The sequence below is a fragment of the Acartia tonsa genome, chromosome 10 (genome assembly GCF_053477335.1).
Source record: "Acartia tonsa isolate MP-2025a chromosome 10, ASM5347733v1, whole genome shotgun sequence".
NCBI lineage: Eukaryota > Metazoa > Arthropoda > Copepoda > Calanoida > Acartiidae > Acartia > Acartia tonsa.
The window spans coordinates 1,081,488-1,102,807 of record NC_137269.1 but is presented as its reverse complement, the minus strand read 5'-3'; the positions used below and the strand labels follow the sequence as shown (position 1 = coordinate 1,102,807).

The following is a 21,320-nucleotide window of genomic DNA, read 5'->3' as shown; positions in this document are numbered from 1 at the left end:
GTAAAAATTAAGAAAACTGAAAACATTTTTTCCATTCCCCCCCCCCCCCCCCCTCTACTTTGAAAAAAAACTAAAAAAATGTGTGTTAGGAGGGATAAAATAGATAAAATATAGAGTTCTTTAAATATTTTTTTCATTTTACTTAGTGATGAAAAACTAGGAGGAAAAAAAAAATTTTGTAGCCGGGGAAAAAAATAAATCTTGGGCAGAAAGAGTCCGTTTGTCCTACCGTTTCAGAGCTTCGCTTTCAAGGATGTTGACATCCTTTTTTTTTACAGGGGTGTATATTCTGCACAATATTTATTTTTTTTCCCCGGCGACAATTTTTTTTATTTTTTTTACCCCTCTAGTTTTTTCTCACCAAGAAGGGGGGAAAATGGATAAATATTTAAAGAACTTTATATATTTATTTATTTTTTCCCTCCTACCACACATTTTTTTAGTTTTTTTCACCAAGGATGGGGGGGAAATGAAAAAATGTTTTCAGTTTTCTTAATTTTTACATTTTTTCCCCTCCAATCACTTATTTTTTATTCCCCCCCCCCCCCCCTGAGCCGGGGATCCCATGTAGAATATACACCCCTGTTTTTTATTCAGTTTAGATCGTTGGCGACAGATCCTTAATAATCATGATATTATTTCAGATAAATGTAAACTTAGTAAATGTTGTAAATACAATCTGTCTACCTACCAATATACAGAGCCCTACTCCAGTACCTCGTCAACTAAACTAGTTGGAACAAAAATGACTGGTTGATACAACTATTTACAGTGAGGGCAAGGTAAAACATGGATGCTTATAGTAGCGAAGCTACTCTATATTTCACTTTGTCCGTTTGGTTGTTAAGATAAGACTAATAAATATGGTCTTTAAGACAAATACTTTGGTATTTTTTGCTGCTTTTTTATTGTACCTCAAGTACTCCCTCTAAGTTAGTTTTGATATTTTCAAGAATGATTTTTTAAAAACTCAACTGGCGTAGCGAATCTGCTCGTTGTCGGGAAGGTGTTCGGTTCGAATTTCAGACCAACACCACGTCATAACAACCAAAAGAATTGAAATGTTTCCTATTGCTAATATATCTGATGCATTGCACAAACATATGTAATTAAAGCTGTGATAATGCATTGGCCTTACAACAGTCGCAACTTATTACAATGCACAGTTAGGTATTAATTCCAGTCAAAAGATCATGCAATCAAAGGTTAGGTTATCCGACGGATGTTATTTAGATTTGGTTGAGAGTTGCACTAAAATAAGATCTCGTAGTGTATACCGGCTTCTATGGGCTATCCAAAGCCAAATGTTTTAAGAACTTTTTTTGTTTGTAGGATGCGACCGCATACGCGAACTCACTGCAACAAGAAAGGAGGCGAGTGTGAGGGCCATGAGCAGGCCAGATGCACGCGTGGCGGCGCCAGTCACGTGACTGCTGGCGGCAGCGGCGGTCAATACAGCGGATCCAGCAGCCCGCGATGTGGCCGCAGCGGGGCCGTAGGACTTCTGCACGACCATCATGTGGCCGCGCTGCACCAGCATGGTGTTCTGGTGGGAGGCGGTCTCGGCGCTGGGCATGGCGGCAGTATCACTGGCGGTGCGGGCAGTTCTACATCAGGTAAACATATCTACTTAGGTTTCTTAGTTCCTTTATCAAAGAATCAATGACCATATGCCGTTTTAGAGATGTTATTTCGTATCAAATAATCGAAGAGTCAAACATTGCTTTTAGATAGAGAAGTTAAATTTTTTCATGATTTTTTTAAAATTAACCTTTCTGCTATCAACAAAGCTTTTAACCCAAAACTGTAATCTTATTTTTATGTTTAAACAGGGTTGTCGAATTGGGCACTTTTTTTTATATTGGGCGGCCCAATTGCCCAAAAAAGTTTTAGGCGGGTTTTGAGCGCCCAAAAGTGGTTTTGGGCACCCTTATTGGGCAAATGTCGTAAAGCATTTAAAAAGGATATAAAATAGCCTAAAACCATACCTAGACTTATTATTAGAAATAAAATAGCCTAAAACCATCTTAGGACCTATTAAGGCTCCACTAGAAAGGAGAGCCATATCGGTTCAGCAGTTAGCGAAATCCTTCTCTAGATACAAAAAAGCTTACTAATTTATATTAATAGTTAACTAGCGGCTACGGCCCTAGAGGCCTCTAGGGGCACTTGAGGAGGGGAGAGTCAAATTTGATAATCCAATTTTATTATTATATTAGATTTAAAAAGAAAAATTTAAAAAAATTGGGGGGGGGGGAGGAATAATTTTTTTTTTTGGGGGGGGTGGGTTTCCTCCCTCCCATTTTTATTTTTAGTTTAAAAACATTTTTTTTAAAGTTTTTGTGGGAGTGTAATTTTTTTCTAGCGGCGATTTCTCTTAGGAGGGTGGTGGTACCCTCCCCCAAAATAGTTATAAACCCTCCCAGAACCTAATAGAAGCTACCCTGTTAAGGAGAACCCGATCGGTTCAGCGGTTAGCGAGATCCTTCGGTACAAACACACAGACATACAAACAAAAAGACACACATCCTGTTACTTTAGTATAAGGATATCACCCAAAAAATAGGCCCGCCCCCCCTCTTCTTTAACCTCTCCCCTTTTTCTCTCCCCCTAAAAGGGAGGTGCCTAAAACTGCCCAAAAGTACCTTATATTGGGCGGCCCAAAAGCGCCCGCCCAAAACTGCCCGCCCAAAAGCGCCCGCCCAAAATGACAACCCTGTGTTTAAAAGCGAAGCTTTTCTCCAATTAGAATAGGTCCGTTTGTGATCTATAATCTTTATCACAAAGTGATTGTACCCTCCCCTGAGATATTTATAACTTATAAGCCTGTAAAGAAGAACCTTATCGGTTCAGCGGTTAGCGAAATCCTTCGCTACAAATGGACCGACAAACAGATAGACATCCTGTTACTTTATTATAAGGATGTACTATTCAGGTGGTCCAGCTAGTGCTATGGACAGTGTGAGTGGGGTTGACGACGCTAGTGGTGGGATCCTACGTCACTATACCAGCCTGGTCGAGCTACCAGCAGAATTACTCGTCAAAATTCTTGAGTTCATACCCTTCAAAGAACATTCAAATATTAGATTGGTAAGAAGTTATTCCCTTATTATAAACAGCTTTCTGCGGATATAAAAATGTACAAATATAATATTATAACCAGTTTTTTAGCCCAGAGATGCCGAAGGCACTGGGTAAAAAAAGTGATTTTAACCTTATGATTGTAATGTACACTTTATATTCGTAGAAAACTTGACGTAATACTATGCTAGACATAATTTTTCGTATGGCTTAGAACCAGTTCTAATCGGATATTAATCGGTTTAAAAGCGAAAAGGGAAAATAAATTATCCTTTGTTCTGCATGTTAGAATTGCCCTCTGGATTCTAAACCTTTAAGAATTATACAATCATGATTTCTAAGACAATTAGGTACAATTTAATATGCGAAGTATGTATCTATGTAATAAAGTCCTCAAACTCCCATGCATAATATCCCCCCTTGATTTTAGAAAAAGTGAGGGCTTAAAAATTAGGGTTGAGCCGGATACTTTTTTGGCCGGATATCCGGTATCTGGATAGTTTCAATATCCTGTATCCGGCTGGATATCCGGCCCAACCTTATTAAAAATCTTGTAATTCCTGGTATATTTATTTTGTTACGTACCTAGGTATGCCGAAGATTGAATGAGATAGCTGCCGGTCGCCTCAACTCCACCTTCCATCAGCTGCAGAACAAAATGCTGATGAGATTTCAGCACATCAAGGCCCAGATGCCCCGGCGGGAGAGTGCCCGGCGCAACCATCCCCTGGCGCGGGAGTGCGACATAGTTGAGACTCTGCACATGCGCCTGACACTCCTGCAAATGACGTTTGGCAAGCATATTGAACGCAAACACATCTGTTTTTTCCCCGGAGAGGTAATATTTAAAAATAACCCATATACAAAATATATCGCAAGGTTTTTAAAAACATTTATTACAAAATGTATAAGGGGGGGGTTTTTAATGCAACCTTCTCGTAATCAATGTATAATTGGCACTTAGAATTCGAATTTCGATCTGAAATTTTGCATGAGTAATCCTTGGTAGGTCTATTTTCCCTAAATCGAACAAAAAGTTGGAAAAGTAACGGCTGGCAGCTGGCGGCTCAGCCGTTTAGCCGTTTTTTGCCTATTTTCAGGGCAAATTCATCATTAATTACGTAGGAATCAACTTTTAAAAACATATTTTTGGTTTAATTCATGTTAAATGATAACAATAACCATTTTTAAAAATTCTAGTATAAGCTGCTAAACGGCTAGAACCGGCTGAAAACGGCTGGATGCCGCCAAGAGTATGAAGAGTAGATAGGGCATGTGACATGTCTAGGGGTAGGTTTTTATGGTTGCTAAGCTCAAAAATGCTACCAAAAATAGTGGCGGCCCATCCATATGGCAGCTGGGTAACAGCTGCAGCTCAGCTGGGAGCGGCCAAGAGTAGAATCAGTAGATAGGGCTTGTGACGTGTCTAGGGGTAGGTTTTTATGGGTGCTGAGCTCAATTCTACTACAAAAAATAGAAGAAGCCTATCCATATGGCAGCTGGGTAACGGCCGCAGCTCAGCTGGGAGTGGCCAATAGTAGAATGAGTAGGTTTAGCTTGTGACATGTCTAGGGGTAGATTTTTAAGGGTGCTGAGCGCAAAAATACTGCCAAAAATAGTGGCCGCCCATCCATATGGCAACTGGGTAACGGCCGCAGCTCACCTTTAAGCGGCCAAGAGTAGAATGAGTAGATAGGGCTTGTGACGTGTCTAGGGGTAGGTTTTTATGGGTGCTGAGCTCAATACTACTACCAAAAATAGAAGCAGCCCATCCATATGGCAGCTGGGTAACGGCCGCAGCTCACCTTAGAGCGGCCAAGAGTATGAAGAGTAGATAGGGCTTGTGACATGTCTATTGCCTAGGGGTAGGTTTTTATGGGTGCTGAGCTTAAAAATGCTACTAAAATTAGTGGTGGCCCATCCATATGGCAGCTGGGTAAGAGCTGCAGCTCAGCTGGGAATGGCCAAGAGTAAATTGAGTAGATAGGGCTTGTGACGTGTCTAGGGGTAGGTTTTTATGGGTGCTGAGCTTAATACTACTACCAAAAATAGAAGCTGCCCATCAATATGGCAGCTGGGTAACGGCCGCAGCTCACCTAAGAGCGGCCAGGAGTATGAAGAGTAAATAGGGCTTGTGACATGTTTAGGGGTAGGTTTTTATGGTTGCTGAGCTCAAAAATGCTACCAAAAATAGTGGCAGCCCATCCCTATGGCAGCTGGGTAACAGCTGCAGCTCAGCTGGGAGCGGCCAAGAGTAGAATGAGTAGATAGGGCTTGTGACGTGTCTAGGGGTAGGTTTTTATGGGTGCTGAGCTCAAAAATACTAACAAAAATAGGGGCGGCCCATCCACATGGCAGCTGGGTAACAGCTACAGCTCAGCTTGACACGTCACAAGCCCTATGTACTCATTATACTCTTGGCCGCTCCCAGCTTTGATGCAGCTGTTACCCAGCTGCCATATGGATAGGCCACCACTATTTTTGGTAGTATTTTTGAGCTCAGCACCCATTGAAACCTAACCCTAGACACCTCACAAGCCCTATGTACTCATTCTACTCTTGGCCGCTCCCAGCTGAGCTGTAGCTGTTACCCAGCTGCCATGTGGATTAGTCGCCACTATTTTTGGTAGCAGTTTTGAGCTCAGCAACCATAAAAACCTACCCCTAAACATGTCACAAGCCCTATCTACTCATTCTACTCTTGGCCACTCCAAGGTAAGCTGCGGCCGTAACCCAGCTGCCATATGGATGGGCGGCCACTATTTTTGGTAGTATTTTTGAGCTCAGCACCCATTAAAACCTAACCCTAGACACCTCAAAAGCCCTATGTACTCATTCTACTCTTGGCCGCTCCCAGCTGAGCTGTAGCTGTTACCCAGCTGCCATGTGGATTGGTCGCCACTATTTTTGGTAGCAGTTTTGAGCTCAGCAACCATAAAAACCTACCCCTAAACATGGCACAAGCCCTATCTACTCATTCTACTCTTGGCCACTCCAAGGTGAGCTGCGGCCATTACCCAGCTGCCATATGGATGGGCGGCCACTATTTTTGGTAGTATTTTTGAGCTCAGCACCCCTAAAAACCTACCCCTAGACAAGACACAAGCCCCATCTACTCATTCTACTCTTAGCTGCTCCCAGCTGAGCAGCGGCCGTTACCCAGCTGCCAATGGATGAGCTGCCACTATTTTTTGTAGTATTATTGAGCTCAGCACCCATAAAAACCTACCCCAACACACGTCACAAGCCCCATCTACTTATTCTACTCTTGGCCGCTACCAGCTGAGCTGCAACTGTTACCCAGCTGCCATATGGATGGGCTGCCACTATTTTTGGTAGCATTTTAGAGCTCAGCAACCATAAAAACTTACCCCTAGACATGTCACATGCCCTATCTACTCATCATACTCTTGGCGGCTCCCAGCCGTTTTCAGTCGGTTCTAGCCGTTTAGCAGCTGGCACTAGAAATTTTAAAAATGGTTATTGCTATCATTTAACATGAATTAAACCAAAAATATGTTTTTAAAAGTTGATTCCTACGTAATTAATGATGAATTTGCCCTGAAAATAGGCAAAAAAACGGCTAAACGGCTGAGCCGCCAGCTGCCAGCCGTTACTTTTCCAACTTTTTGTTCGATTTAGGGAAAATAGACCTACCAAGGATTACTCATGCAAAATTTCAGATCAAAATTCGAATTCTAAGTGCCATTTATACATTGATTACGAGATGGTTGCATTAAAACCCCCCCCCTTATATCATTTGACTTAGGTTTGATCTTTAATATAGAATTGGAGAATCGCGTCGGCCATAGATTAGCCAAAAATGAGTAAAAAAAAAGAATATAATGCTAACACTTGTAACAAGCAATCATGCTTTGAAATTGTTTTAATGCAGAAAATGAAAGGCTTGGCTTTTTCCAATACCTATAAGTTATTAACCAATTACAACCTACTCTCAATAGACATATATGACTCTAAAAGCATTTTATGGACCAACAGACCATAAACCTGGTTCACATTGATACAGGGATTTTTAAACTTAAAAAATAGCTTCTATCTGAAATAGCAGACTAGAAAATCACCTTTCCACTTTTGGCGTAGCCCACGGACAAACGGACATTTCGAAAAAAATATCAAACATGAAATGTTCTATTTTTTAGATTTTGGACGAGGTTTACCGTATCTTGCGCTACATCCAGAGTACGCACCCACCTCTGGGCAGAACTTACAAAGTCACTGATGAACTATTTGACCTCTCAACCATGGCTATGGAATATTTTAAGGTATGATCAACAAAAAGATGCAAAAATATTCTCAGGGGTGTATATTTTTTAATTTGACCCTGCTGAGGGAGGGAGGGGGGAATGAAAAAAATGTAAAAATTAAGAGAACTGAAAGCATTTTTTCCATTCTTCTCACCTTTTTGGTGAAAAAAACAAACTAAAAGAATATGAGGAAGGGGGGACACTATGAATAAAATAAAGAGTTTTGAAAATATTTTCCATTTTATTTCCTTCCTTGCTGGAAAAAACTAGGAGGGGAAAAAAAATTGCAGCAGGGGAAAGAATGAATCTTGTGCAGAATATACACCCCTGAATATTCTTCAAAATTGAAACAAGGATGACAACTTCCATAAGTAGCGAAGCACCAAAAAATAATAATTAAACAAATGGACAGTAAGTTAAATAAAGTAGGTAAGAGTGGAAAAATTGCGCAATCTTTACAAAGAAATAATCAGCCTCTTATCTTAAATAGAAGCCGAGAAATTCATGTTTATCACAATAGATATTAACGTATTATCTTGAATTAAACACTATTTGAATCTTCCCCCCCCCCAAAAAAAAAAAAATAATTTATTTATTATTTGTTAGAGAATATAGAGCCTTCATTGCTTGACATAACTTATATTGGATTTAATATCCTTGAATATGAAACAATATTTGAATCTTCCCCCAAAATAATTATCTTATTTGTAGGAGAATATAGAGCCTTCATTGCCTGACATAACGTATATTGGATTTAATATCCTTGAATATGAAACAATATTTGAATCTGCCCCCAAAATAATTTATATATTATTTGTAGGAGAATATTGAGCCTTCATTGCCTGACATAACGTATATTGGATCTGATTTCTTGGACTTCACACCACCCTTTGCCTCACCCCTCAAGAAAATTTCTAGAACAGGTAAAACTCGTAAAAAAAGAGGGGAGGGGGGTAGTATTTTACTTTTTTTTCTTAAAGGGAACAGTTGGTTGCGCTAAAAATCCGTAAAGGTTGTGAGTTTTAAGTTAGAAACATAAGTAGAACGATAAAAATTTATGTTAACTTTAAAAAAAAATTCTATAGGTAGTTCTTTTCAATAAGAAACCCACATATTTAGTGAATATTATCGTTCTACTACCAAGTTTAGCGCAACATACTCCTACCTTTCTCATGGGAATAATAAGCATTTGAAACATATCCTATGTAATAAAAGATAAATAAATCCTGGGTATCTTTGGAAAAGGTGATGAATTAAGCACCTCTCACCCTCCCGAGTACCCCCACCCCATTTCTTTTAATTTAGTGACATTTCATAATAATAAAGTTTAAGTAAGATTATTTCTAAAATTTTATACGGTAGGTAAGATCTTTATAACAGTGAGAAGAATGACATTTCTTTCTAAATATGAAATTAACTTATTTCCATAAAACACAGTATTTTATTTTTAACTAATACCTAACAATATTTGTTTTAACTTTCTGATAAGCAAGAGGCTTATATAGACTTGTTATCAAATATTTTGCAATGGAGTTTTAGTAAATCTAAAAGTAAATTGAAATTGTAAATCTAAAACTGCTAGTGACCTAACCAATGTATTAACTATTTGTATTTCAGGAGGACTAGACTCGCCTATCTCAAGCCGGGCTAGCGCTGTGGGATCATCCTGTTCGGAACCACCAATTTCTTATTCACAATGTAAGTACCTATATTTTTATTGATTTTTTACATGAGCAAATATTTTTACCCATCAACTTTTCGATGGTTTGTTTGGCGTCATCTGTATAGCCAAGAGTGCATTTAAACATTGTCTCGAAACGTTCGTATGTGTTGCTTTCTGTTTCTTTGTGAAATCGTTCTAATCTTTTTTTTTGGGGGGGGGGAGGAGGGGGAGTTGTACGTTTAGTCATGAATTCACAATGTGTTATGAAAAAGTTACTGAATTCAATGGATGCACATTACACACTACAGCACACAAAAAGACATTTCACATACTCTTGAAAAAAAATAGGTATTGACTAAAAGTAACCCCAGTTAATTCTTATATTTTGTAGGTAATAAAAAAATTATCAATAAATTCATACAAAAAATAACACAATAGAATAAAATGAATAGGTAGATAAAATTATTTATATTTGTTATCTTCACAATAATATTTGGTATAGTTTATTTTTATGATTTAAAGGTTCTCTGTACCTAAAAATGATCTTGACGTGTTAGCTTATTAAAAGAAAAAGATGATAAGTTTTCGGTATACCTAATCATCTCAATTCACCTTTTCATGGAATCTTCCTATTTAGTTGGTATGGAGGATGAGGAAGATGATAAGATTGGAGAAGGTCTGATAGCTCCTCAGAGTAACATGGTCCTCAGGAAGAGGATCAAGAGGATCAGAGCGGGCATGAAGAAGTACAACACACAGTTAGATGAGGTTAAAAGGTAAAAAAGCATTTTCTATGTACATTCTACATTTGAATGTAGCGTAACCGGTCATTCGAATCTTAGCCCATAACCGTCATAACTCAAGACGTTAAAAATGATTCTTTCTGCTGCTACATACGATACGCCCTATAAATATCAAATAGTTAGAGTAAGGGGGAATGCCTTGGCCCTAAAAACTTGCAATTTATTGCTATGCACAGTAAGGTCTTCTGTACTAAGGTCGTGCAATCAAATGGACGGTTTTCTGAAGAAAGTTTGGCCGACAGTTAAGTTTAACGGTTTAATTTTGATCTGTTTATTGTTTTACCTCGGTTTTTAATTTTTTTAATAAGGTAGGTATCTAATATCTCTTTTTATACCTATAAAAGAATTTATGTTCTAATTTGTTTGCAGGGAGCTGAAGTCGTGCAAGAGCAAGATGGACGGTCAAACGAAGCAGGTGGCAGAGTACACCAGCAGACTTGATGAATATGACAAAAAGTTGGAGGAAAATTCTAGAAAGTTCGGCACTGTTCTTGCTGTAAGTATTTGAAGAATAATGCAGCTCTGCAGTTCACTTTATCCATCTGTCCACTTTTCAGCTGAATATATTAGCGGCTTTTTTTATAAGTGTCAAAGGGGGTGTGATGAGGCAAAAATAGCCAAAAACGGTCTTAAAACTTAATATTTGAATTATAATAGCCTAAAACCATCTTGGGACCAAAATAGAGATTGCCTAAAATAGATAATTCAAATTCAAAAATTCAAATATATTTATTGGGACAAAACAACATATACATTTAATATTCAACATTCATAAATGGTAATTACATTGCATTAAGAATTGATTAATAAACTATTTTTTATATAAACAATGAATAATATAGGATTAACACAATATAATACAAGTATCCAAGGACTGAAAAACGCCTGAGGGCGGTGTTGACAGCCTTTAAATTTTAGACTTCGATTTAAATGTTTTTTTAAGCGGTCTTTTATATAAGTAAAATATGTACACTATATACAGCAATATGCAAGGAAGGATGTTTAGGAAAAGTAGGGGGGGGGGGGGGAATAGGAAAGTGGAGAAAAAATGGGGTCTCTGTGCGATTATAAAAAATGTATATATTTTAAGCAATCAAAAGGTAAGCTACAGGTTGACTTGAACAATCATAGATTAATGTTAAGGTCACAGGAGGGACACAATAGCCTTTCACAGGCAACTACAATACTGTCTAAAAGCTTTCTTTTCAATTTTTTATAAAATTTAAATCTAGAAGTTGCCTGTTCCACTGTAAAGCTATTGTTAATGAAAAACGCATTCCAGGTGGCTGGAAGAGTACAAAGTGGAAGATTGTTAACCAAGTTTAATCTGGCAAATGGGATGCTATAATCTTCTTGGTTTCTAAGCCTAATATTACCCTGGGACATATGTCCTCGTGTTTTCCACATGTTAAAAAATGAGCGAGGGGCTATGTTAAGTTTAAATTCATACATGAATTTAACTCTAAAGTATTGCACTAACAATTCAAATGGTAGAATTTTCATTGTTTTAAATAGAGGACCAGTATGGGCTATATAATGAGAGTCTGTAATTGCTCTGATTGCCATTTTTTGCTTGATTTCAATAGATTTTAAGTTACTTTCATACGAGCTTGAATAAATCAAAATTCCATAGATTAAATGACAATGAAATATAGAATAGTATAAGGTTTTAAGTGCGCTCCTAGTTAGAATTTTTTTACATTGTCTCAATATAAAGAGAGCTCTTGACAGCTTTTCATTTAATTTCTGTATATGATACTTAAAATTAAGGTTAGGGTCAAAGTAAACACCTAGAAATTTTATGGCTGGAATTTCAGATGCATTGTTGACATATTCAATAGGTTTAATAAGGTCAGGATTAGGATTACTTGCACTAGAGTTATTCTCATTGATATATAAATGAATATCATCCCATTGTATTGATCCTAAGTTAGAATGGAACACTGTAAATTTAGTTTTATCAGGATGTAGAGAGAGCTGATTGGATCGAAACCATGTAGAGATTTTTTGCAATTCATCATTTACAAAATTAGCAAGTTGATTTAAATTAGACCCTGAAGCTAGTAATGTGGTGTCATCACAAAACAGCAAACTTTTAAGTAAAGTACAGTTTGGAAGATCATTGAAAAATATCAAAAATAAAATCGGACCAAGTACTGATCCCTGGGGAACGCCCCAGGTTATATCCAATTTAGAGGATTCAGCATTTCCTAACTTAACAAACTGTTTGCGCTCTGATAGATAAGATTCGAACCATTGCAACAAATTTCCATGAATACCTATTTTTTTCAGTTTCATTAGGAGAATATGTTTAGGAACACAATCAAATGCCTTTTTAATGTCCAAAAATAAACCAATAGTGTATTCATTTCTGTTTATTGCCTTTGCCACGTGATCAAGTAAATGAATCATAGGGTGAAAAGTTGAGTTAAGGTTTTGAAAGCCAAATTGAAGACTATCAATGATATTGTTTGAAGCTAAATATTGTTTCAAAGCTGTGGCTATAATCTTTTCAAGAATTTTGGAGAAGATACATAGCAATGAAATAGGTCTGTAGTCATTCACACAATGCATGTCACCCCCTGTCTTAAAGACTGGCGTTATTTTGGCTATTTTGAGTTGTGTTGGCACTTTCCCTGTTTTTATGGAAAGATTAAATATATGACAGAGAGGATTTTTTACAGAATCAATAATCTTCTTAAGTATAAAGGGGGACAGACCATTAAAATCAGAGCTTCTTTTATTTTGCCATTCTATGACCACCTCAACTATTTGAGCAGGGGTAATTTCAGGTATTGAAAAGATGTGTTCTGATTCTTCAAGGTAAGAATCAGGTGGTCTGTCAGATGGTTCGATCCTTTCATTTATTTTACTTGCTATTGAGGTAAAATGTTGATTAAAGGTATTACATATATTTATTCCACCTGTGACCTCATTATCATTAATAAATAATTTATCTGTGACAGACTTATCCTTAGTATTAGAAAGCCCAGCAGCCTCTTTAGTAATTTCCCAACATTTTTTGGTATCACCATGATTTGATGTTAAAAGTTCAGAATAATATTCTTTTTTTCTATTTCTAATAAGTCTATTGTAATGATTTTTAAATGAATTAAAACACTGCCTGTTATATGCTGTTGGATTCCTAGACAACACTTCATAGAGTTGCATTTTTTTATTTCTTGCCACTAAAATTTCAGGAGTCATCCATTTTTGGATACTATGCTTACTCCTGTCAAATTTAACCTCTACTTCACAAAAGTAACGGTTAAAATAGCTATAAAATATTGAATTAAAATAATCAAAGCTTTCCTGTACATTTTCCATTTCATACATTCTACTAAAATCGACGTTTTCTAAATCATTTCTAAAAGAGTTTATATTATGTTCAGAAAAATTTCTAATTTTAATATTCTTAGAACTTACTGGTGGTTTTTTGTCATTTATTATATAAAAAGTGGAGAAATGATCACTGAAGTAAGTAGTTATAATCCCACTTGTGAAAGATTCTTTCATTTCATTTACCCAAATATGATCTATTAATGAAGAAGTAGAATAATTTATATTTTGGGCCACCCTAGTTGGGTGTTTAATAATTTCAAGGAAACCTGATGCAAACATATTCTCTATGAAATTTGCAACATGTGGGTCCTGATAACAAGACAAAATATCATAATTAAAATCACCAGCTAAGATACATTTTTTGTTGTGGCTATTTATATTATCAAGTAATCCCAACAATGTATAAGAAAAATATTGGTGCTGCTGGTTTACAGAAAAGTTTTGGTTGTTTCTACAGGGGGGCCTATATATATTTGATATAAGAAATTTCTTATCTTTCGTAAATTCAACTTCCAGAGTAAGGCTTTCAAATATCATTTCTTCAAAAATTGAAAGATTGTTAACAATTGAATATTTATAGTTGGCCTTAACAAAAATACCTATACCCCCTCTTAAATGTTTCGTTCTTTGCTTAAATATGATTGGATGATATCCAGGTATGATAAATAAGGACTTTTCAACAATTTGACCTATTTCTTGGACACAAATAATATCAAAGAAAAAGTTTTTTTCACTCAAAAATAATATTAAATCTAAGAGGCCCTGAAAATTTGCCTTAATCGAATTTATATTAATATTAAGTAAAGAAAGATCTTTTGAGTTTTGAAAAGATTGGATAAAACTATCCGGACTATAATATTTGCTTTCTATTTTAATGCTTTCATAAGGTGAAAAATTTTCATCTTGTTCATTATTATTTAAGACATGGACAAAGTCAAATTTTTTGTCAACCTGTAGATTATAAATGTTAAGTAAATTCATTAATTACCATGTAGAAATACATTTTTTTAAAGCACAGAGGAAAAGGATTGAGAAGGGGGGTTGGATTAATATGAAAATATGTAAGAAAGGTTAGCAAACAAAACGAATAAAAAAATATATGCATAACAGCACCAAAATTTATGTGCGATTAAACTACTATCCGTATAAAAGAGGTGGGTTGTGGACAAATTTAAGTAGTCAATTTCAGCTGGGAAAAATAAAGTAGAAGTATTTTAAGTAATTTTTAAATGGTGAAGTCATATAATAAAATAAGTAAGACATTTACAATACTATTTTTTTGTAAGAATACCGGAAAATACTTTACAATATGATTTTCAAAGATTTTTAAAGAAAAAGAATATATACAAATAAAAGAACTTATCTTTATGCATTGTTACAAAATTTGATCTCTTTATCAGAACACTCCATACTTAAAATTTGAGGAATGGAGGAGAGCAGGTACTTGTAATAATAAATAAAGGGGGAGGGAAAATACTATGTGTGAGAAGATTGGGATTATAATTTTAATTCTTACTTTCTCATAGATGGTGAATAGTAGAATAAAAATGGGCGGAGCTAATTTAAGCAGGTTTTATGAGTATGAGGAAAGATTACATATAGGTTCCGAAAATTGGGAGATTAAAGACTTATTTACGGATTTTTTAACTATAGATTGATATAATTGATATGAAGGTAGCTAATGTTATCCTAAATTACTTTAAGTTATATTTATAATATTTGCGTTATTTTTAAAGAATTTAGCAAAGCTTTGAAAATAGATGACAAATAGCTATATTATTCTATAATGAATTATTCTATGTAGCATTAGATAATAAAGTAAACCTGATTAGTTTCAAATAAATTAAACCTGTAGTCTATATTTTCCAAGAAAAAAGTATATTTTTTTGAATTAATATTCTTTAAAATTTAATGAATAGATATAAGGAAAAAAATATATGTTTGGCTTGGTTAAATTTTAGTGTTCTTTTAGACATAATAAGGAACAAGTATGAGAATGTTTTTAGAGCTTTGGTTCAGAAATAGTATTTAAAGCTGAAAATTGACTTAATATAATCTTTAGACTTATCATATTTTTATTTAAAATTAATTTCTTGGAATAAATTCCTTTGGAGGTCCTTATCTGTGGGTAATTGTTGAAGGTGTATATTATTCAGGAGATCTGTTGTCTTGTTCATGACTTCATCATGGCTCTCGATTATGGACTCATTACCTCTGCTCATATTCTGCTTCTTCTTACTTTTCTTCGCTGATTTTCTGCTGCCAGCCTTGAAGGCACACTTCTGGGGCTGAGCTGAGGCACGCGTTTTTGGCCTGGCACCCATCTGTGAATAGGTTGGTGTAGGTGTGGGTGTGGGGGTTGTTGAGCGGACAGAAGTTGTTGGTGTTGGTGGGACTGAGTCCTGCTGTATGGAGAGGGCACTCTTAATCACTTCTTGCACAGGAATCAATGTGTTCTTGATGTAGTGCTTTTTGTCAGGGCTTGACCTAAGCACAAAGACAAACTTAGAGTCTAGTGTCCAAGCTGCCTTGACCTCCGGATCTGACTTCAACTTGAGGAGATATGCATGGTTCATCTTGGTCAGGTCAGGGGCAACATAAAAGTTGTCGATTTTAAGGTTTTTTTCTTGTTCTGTGGGGGAGGGGATGTGCTTTCTCTTATTCATTAGAAAAAGGTTTCGCCAGTAGCGAGATCTAAACCTCACAATCACCGTTCTTGGTAGTAAAACATTACTTTCTTTGCACCTATTGGCCTTTCCCAGGAAATGAGCATTTTCAAGTAGCTGGTGGAGCGGGGGTACTGTGACAGGTCCCCATTCTGGATCTTGAACATCAGGGATGGCTTTCATCAGAACCGGTTTGATGATTCTTGTGTATGCTTCAAGCATACAAGCCCCAACTGTTTTGAGGCGTTTTAAGCTCTCCCTGGGGACAGTAAGGTTATTGATCCTTACTGACCAGTTGCGGACATACTGCTCCCGCTGGTTCAAATCCTCCTTAAGAGTCAAAATCTCTTTTTTTAAAGATAGAATTTCACTATTCATATCCATTATAAGTTTATAAATGTCACAAGGAGAGTTTTTAGTTTTTAAAACACACAGAGTTGCTCAAAACAATAAAATATATAAAGCACTGATTCACTCCACTTTATGAACAATTTAAGTAGATTAAATGGCCACGCCCCCTTTTTTATAGGATAGTATTAGTATTAACTAATTGCACATTAGGGAGGAGATGTTATCCCTTTGAATGACTATGAATGAATAATGTGCTTGTCTAACTTCTAACTTTGGTTATATAATAGATAGAAGAATAGTTTTTATATAATGGCTTATATAATTTCTAGAATTTTAATTGTTTGTGTTATATGTCTTCACGAATGGATAGTAATCTTTTTTTTCATTTCTAAAAGCATCAGTTTTGCTGCAAAACTAATCTTGTTGTAATATTTCAGGAACTAAACAAATGTAAGACTGAGCTCCAATTCTACAGATCCCGCGCCCATCTACACCAGGAATGAATACATATTTCATTTATATAACTTTTAAATCTGGTAAGATATAACTACCTACCTAAAAAGTCAGATTTCTACCATCATTTAAAATATAATCATGTTTTTTACTGATATTTTTAAGAAGGTTTATTTTCTAAAATGTACAAAAAACTAGCGGCTGCCCCCCTAACATCTAGGGGATCTTGGAATGGATATGGAAGCTTAGAAAAATAGCATAAAACTCTACTCAAACTTATCTGTAAAAATACAATAGCCTAAAACCATATCAGGACCCATATTAAGCTATCGGTTAAGCAATTAGCGAGATCCTTTGCTACAGACCAAAATGTTATTACTAAATAACAGGACATAGATGCTTTCAACTTAATATTATACTTGAAACTGTAAGAAGCAATATTTTGCCCTTATACCTTTTAAATTTTTCTACTGGGTGTCTTTTCATTTATAAATATGTATAACTTGTTGATAACTCAGTGCCAGAACTGTGGGTCTAGTTTGACGGACCAGGCCTCTGACACTCCTGCTACCAGTGAACAAACAGATAATCACCAGGTATACTAAAGTTGCGCATAAAGTAGAGATCTAATGGGATAATATATAAATTGATGTACATCCTTAATAATGACACACAAAATTAACATTTCTGTAGATTACAAAAGGTTGAGACGTTAGGACATGTTAATGAACCAACCAATCAAAAAAAAGTCTCCAAAGTCCATGAATAATAAGAAATGATTAGTAAACTATTGGAACTATTGAATAAACAGCCTAATAAACCCCTCCCTGAAATGAAAGTGTAGACAACCTTAGGTATTAAGTAGTTTGGTGCAGAAATCGAAATGAAAGTCCTTAAAAAACGCCTTTTTAAACCTATTCAATATGAAAATAATTTATAATGCCATTTAAAAATATTTTTCTAAAAGGCTTAAATTCTTGATTAAAACTCAATCTCATTGATTGTAAATTTGCATGGTCACCAAATTATTACATGTTCCTTCATCCGCTGGCTTAAATGTTTGTGTGCTGTTATTAAATATTTTTCTGTTAGTTCTACGATGTACATCAATTTATCGTTCACTGTCTTACCCCTTAAGATCCATGAACAAATAAAGTGGGGAGGGGGGGGGGGGGGGTTAATGCAACCATCTCGTAATTAATGCGCAAATGGCACTTAGAATCCGAATTTCGTTATAAAACTTGGCATGAGTAATCCTTGTTAGGTCTACTTTCCCTAAATCTAACAAAAAGTTGGAAAAAGTAACGGCTAACGGCTCAACCTTATTTTGTTAGGTTGGATTCCCTAATATAGAGGGAGTGGACAAACAGGCCATGGTGGAAGACTGGCTGAATCCAGACACACAGGGAGCTGGATATAGGACACCTGCCACAGGTCAGTATCATATTTATATCTATAATACAAAGTAGAATGATGTCTGTCCGTCCTTCCGTCCGTCTGAAGCTTAAGATCTCGGTAACCACTGAACCGATTGGATTCTACTCTTCAGGGTATATACCTACTGGTCCTGTGGTGGTTTTAGGCTATTTTCTTGGGGGGTGGGACACCCCCAACCCCACAAAAACAAAAAAATCCCTCCTCATTTTTTCTTCTTTTTTTCTGAAGATTTCCTTGGTCCTTTATGTTTTGAAGAAGATTTCCTTGGTCCTTTACGTTTTGTAGAAGATTTTCTTGGTCCTTTAACGAATTTCGCCTTAATTTTTTTATCACCTCGCTAGTAATTAAAAAAGTAGAACGATGTCTGTCTGAAGCTTTTCCAGTGAACCGATTGGACTCTACTATTCAGGGAATATACCTACTGGTTCTGTGATGGTTTTAAGTAGGGTTGGGCCGGATATCCGGCCATTTTCAATATCCGGCCGGATACCGGATATTGAAACTATCCGGCCGGATATCCGGTTCTATAATTTTTTATACTTTACACCAAAAATCTCTGCTTTTTAAAATTTTAAATGGCTATAATTTTCTTATTATTGAAGCTAGAAGAACATTTTTTCTGAACAAGTTTAACTTTATGTAAATTTATATAAGATTTCTGAAAAAAAAATTTTTTGCTACTTTAGTATCTTGTTATTTGTCCGGTTATCCGGCCGGATATCCGGTAATTTGGCCGGATACCGGATATTTGGCTTTAGCCAGATATTCGGCCGGTTACCGGATATCCGGCGTTTGAAATCAGCCGGATATCCGGTATCCGGCCAAAAAAGTATCCGGCCCAACCCTAGTTTTAAGCTATTTTCTTGGGGGTTTGGACACTCGGAATCTTCATTAAAACTTTTTATTATGATCTGATTTTAAAATTGAATTTTTTAGGCTACAAAAAATGTCCCCCTGGTTTACACGATAATAGAGAAGAGAGCGAACCACAAGTACAACTAAACAATACAAATATACAAAAGAATTATAAGGTAAAGTTAATCAATATTCATTTTATTCATACCTATCTTTCTTAGATTATTGAAATATAATTTTGACTATAAACCTGTATCTAGACTTTAGCTAGTATTAAAGATATTCTCTAATTTTAAGCATATTTGAACCAGAATTCTTATACCTTTATTATAATTTCATTATATCATAGCCAATTCTGTTAATCAGCTAAAATAAAGCCGTCATAAATGTGTAGGCTGAAGATGAAGGTTACCTGAAGTCTCCTGGGTGTTGTACCCGCACCCAGACAGGCGGAGCACCCAAAGCCACGCCCCCCAGTCCCAGAAGTGGTGCACACGGTGCCTCCGCCGGAGTACTGGGCGGTCTGGCAGCCGCTGCCGCACCTGGCTCACCAGGGGCCATGTTCGCACCCAGTGGCGGAGAGATTGCCGCCGACGGCTGCCTGTCACCAGCTGGTGCCGGACCCAGCGGCGTCCGCAAGCGCAAGTCCCGCGATGAAGAGGATAAGAAGGTCTGCCTCCGCGGACATAATCTTGTCAAGGTAAGCTCTTCCTTTAGTATTTTACTTTTTAGTAGCGCAGCGACAAAACAGCAAGGGCATATCGTCACATTTATACTTATCTTTGTCTTTCTACTGCAGATTTTACATTTTTTTAGCTTGTAAAGTTTGAGAAATTTTCACATGATAATTAAATTTTTATGGCATATTTTTAAATGAAAACTAATCTTGTTCAAAAATATTATGTCGTCAAAAGTTTGGTTTAGTCCATTGTTTTAGAATTTAAAGCAATGTTTCTTGGGGGGCAATAAGTGCTTTGGAAACAATTATAGAGCATAATTAGATTACCCCTTCAGTAAACAACACTACATCATGTCATCTTACATTAAAATTAAATATGTTTTATTTTCAGGGTACGCGTACCAAGCGTCCTAAGTTGGCTGGCCCAAGCTAAATCTGAGTTTGCTGATTTATCTTTCCCCTTGGATCCTCTTCTATTTCCTTTTAATCCCTTTCCATAAAGGGTTCCTAATACTTAAAATCCTTGACCAATAAATCCTCTAACTTCCTAACGAAGTCTAATTGTCTGCAGCTAAAAATCTTCAATCGGTTTCTCTATTCCTCATTTTATTAGTCCTAGATACCTTAAATATTTGTCAGTTCTCTAACCTAAAGTTACCCTTCTTTGCAATATGTTCATTCCCGCTATAAATTTGCTTCCTCATTTTTTTCCATTTTCAACACCAGAAGTAAAAAAAGTATTGAAAAATCTAATTTTTTAAAATTGGGATTGATTCAAAATGTTGTAAACCTGAAAGAATTGTATCTGTCCTGCACTACCTCCAGAAAATATGAAACTTATCAGCTGTCCTCCATCCATAGACATACTCCTACAAATAAAACTGTACCCCGAGCTGCCCTAGACAGCAGCACGCTGCTGCTGCCCCTCACAGCTGCTAAACAATTAGCTTCACCCAACCTTTTTGTTGTTTGTATGTTGTTGACAGTTTGGATGGCACTCCAGCATTAATACAACTTTGAAGTCTGTACTCTTTGCATTAAATAATATGCTCTTTGCATATTAAAGTGCAGTACAAACCTGTTAATGTTTAATGCTGGATGTAAACTAAATTTATCTTGACCATTCACATATGATGAGTATATTGTAAAAAAAACTAAATAGTACATAAATACCAACCTATAATAAGAAAGCAAACACACAGGCCACTGCTGGAACAAACTGTCTCCTGATCAATTAAACAATAATGACAATATATAATTATGCTAAAGTCAAAATAAAACCTGTTGAATAGAATACCTCATAGTAAGTTAACTACAACATCAATTATCACAACTTTATTATTATTATTATTATAATATTATAAAATATAGAATGATTTAGTTTGGTAGGTTCTCAGACATGTTTGCATACATAGTTTTGATTTTAGAAAAATTAAATTTGAAGAACCAATCAAATTACAATATATTATACACATTATTTATCTCATTATGGTTAATTTATTTACATACTTATACCAATACATACATTCAAAATAGGTAATTCTTATCTATAACTCTTGGTTTCATTTTAACTTTAAGTACTAGTTTTTATCTTTTAATTATATTCTTCAAAAGATTTTTTTTAATTAGTCAATTGTCATTTAAACATAACAAGAAACAACTTTTATATTTAATTTAAATTTATTTTAAAATAAATATTAGTTAATTGATATTTTATTTAGTACA

At 35.8% G+C, this 21,320-nt stretch overlaps 2 protein-coding genes across 8 annotated transcripts in view; one reads left to right on the top strand and one right to left on the bottom strand.

Annotated features, from left to right (window-relative positions):
• LOC145329866 (uncharacterized) overlaps positions 1-21,320 on the bottom strand; it is a 241,850-nt gene that overhangs the window by 26,658 nt on the left and 193,872 nt on the right. The window lies entirely within an intron of this gene.
• On the top strand, positions 643-21,009 carry dmpd (F-box protein dampened). Its single transcript, XM_080175351.1, has 15 exons — positions 643-782; positions 1,333-1,616; positions 2,936-3,090; positions 3,671-3,919; positions 7,242-7,364; positions 8,167-8,269; positions 8,964-9,044; positions 9,647-9,785; positions 10,182-10,308; positions 16,609-16,668; positions 17,143-17,220; positions 17,959-18,058; positions 18,998-19,092; positions 19,311-19,616; positions 19,987-21,009. The coding sequence occupies exons 2-15, from the start codon at positions 1,334-1,336 to the stop codon at positions 20,026-20,028; spliced, it is 1,941 nt and encodes a 646-aa protein (XP_080031477.1). The 5' UTR covers positions 643-782; position 1,333; the 3' UTR covers positions 20,029-21,009.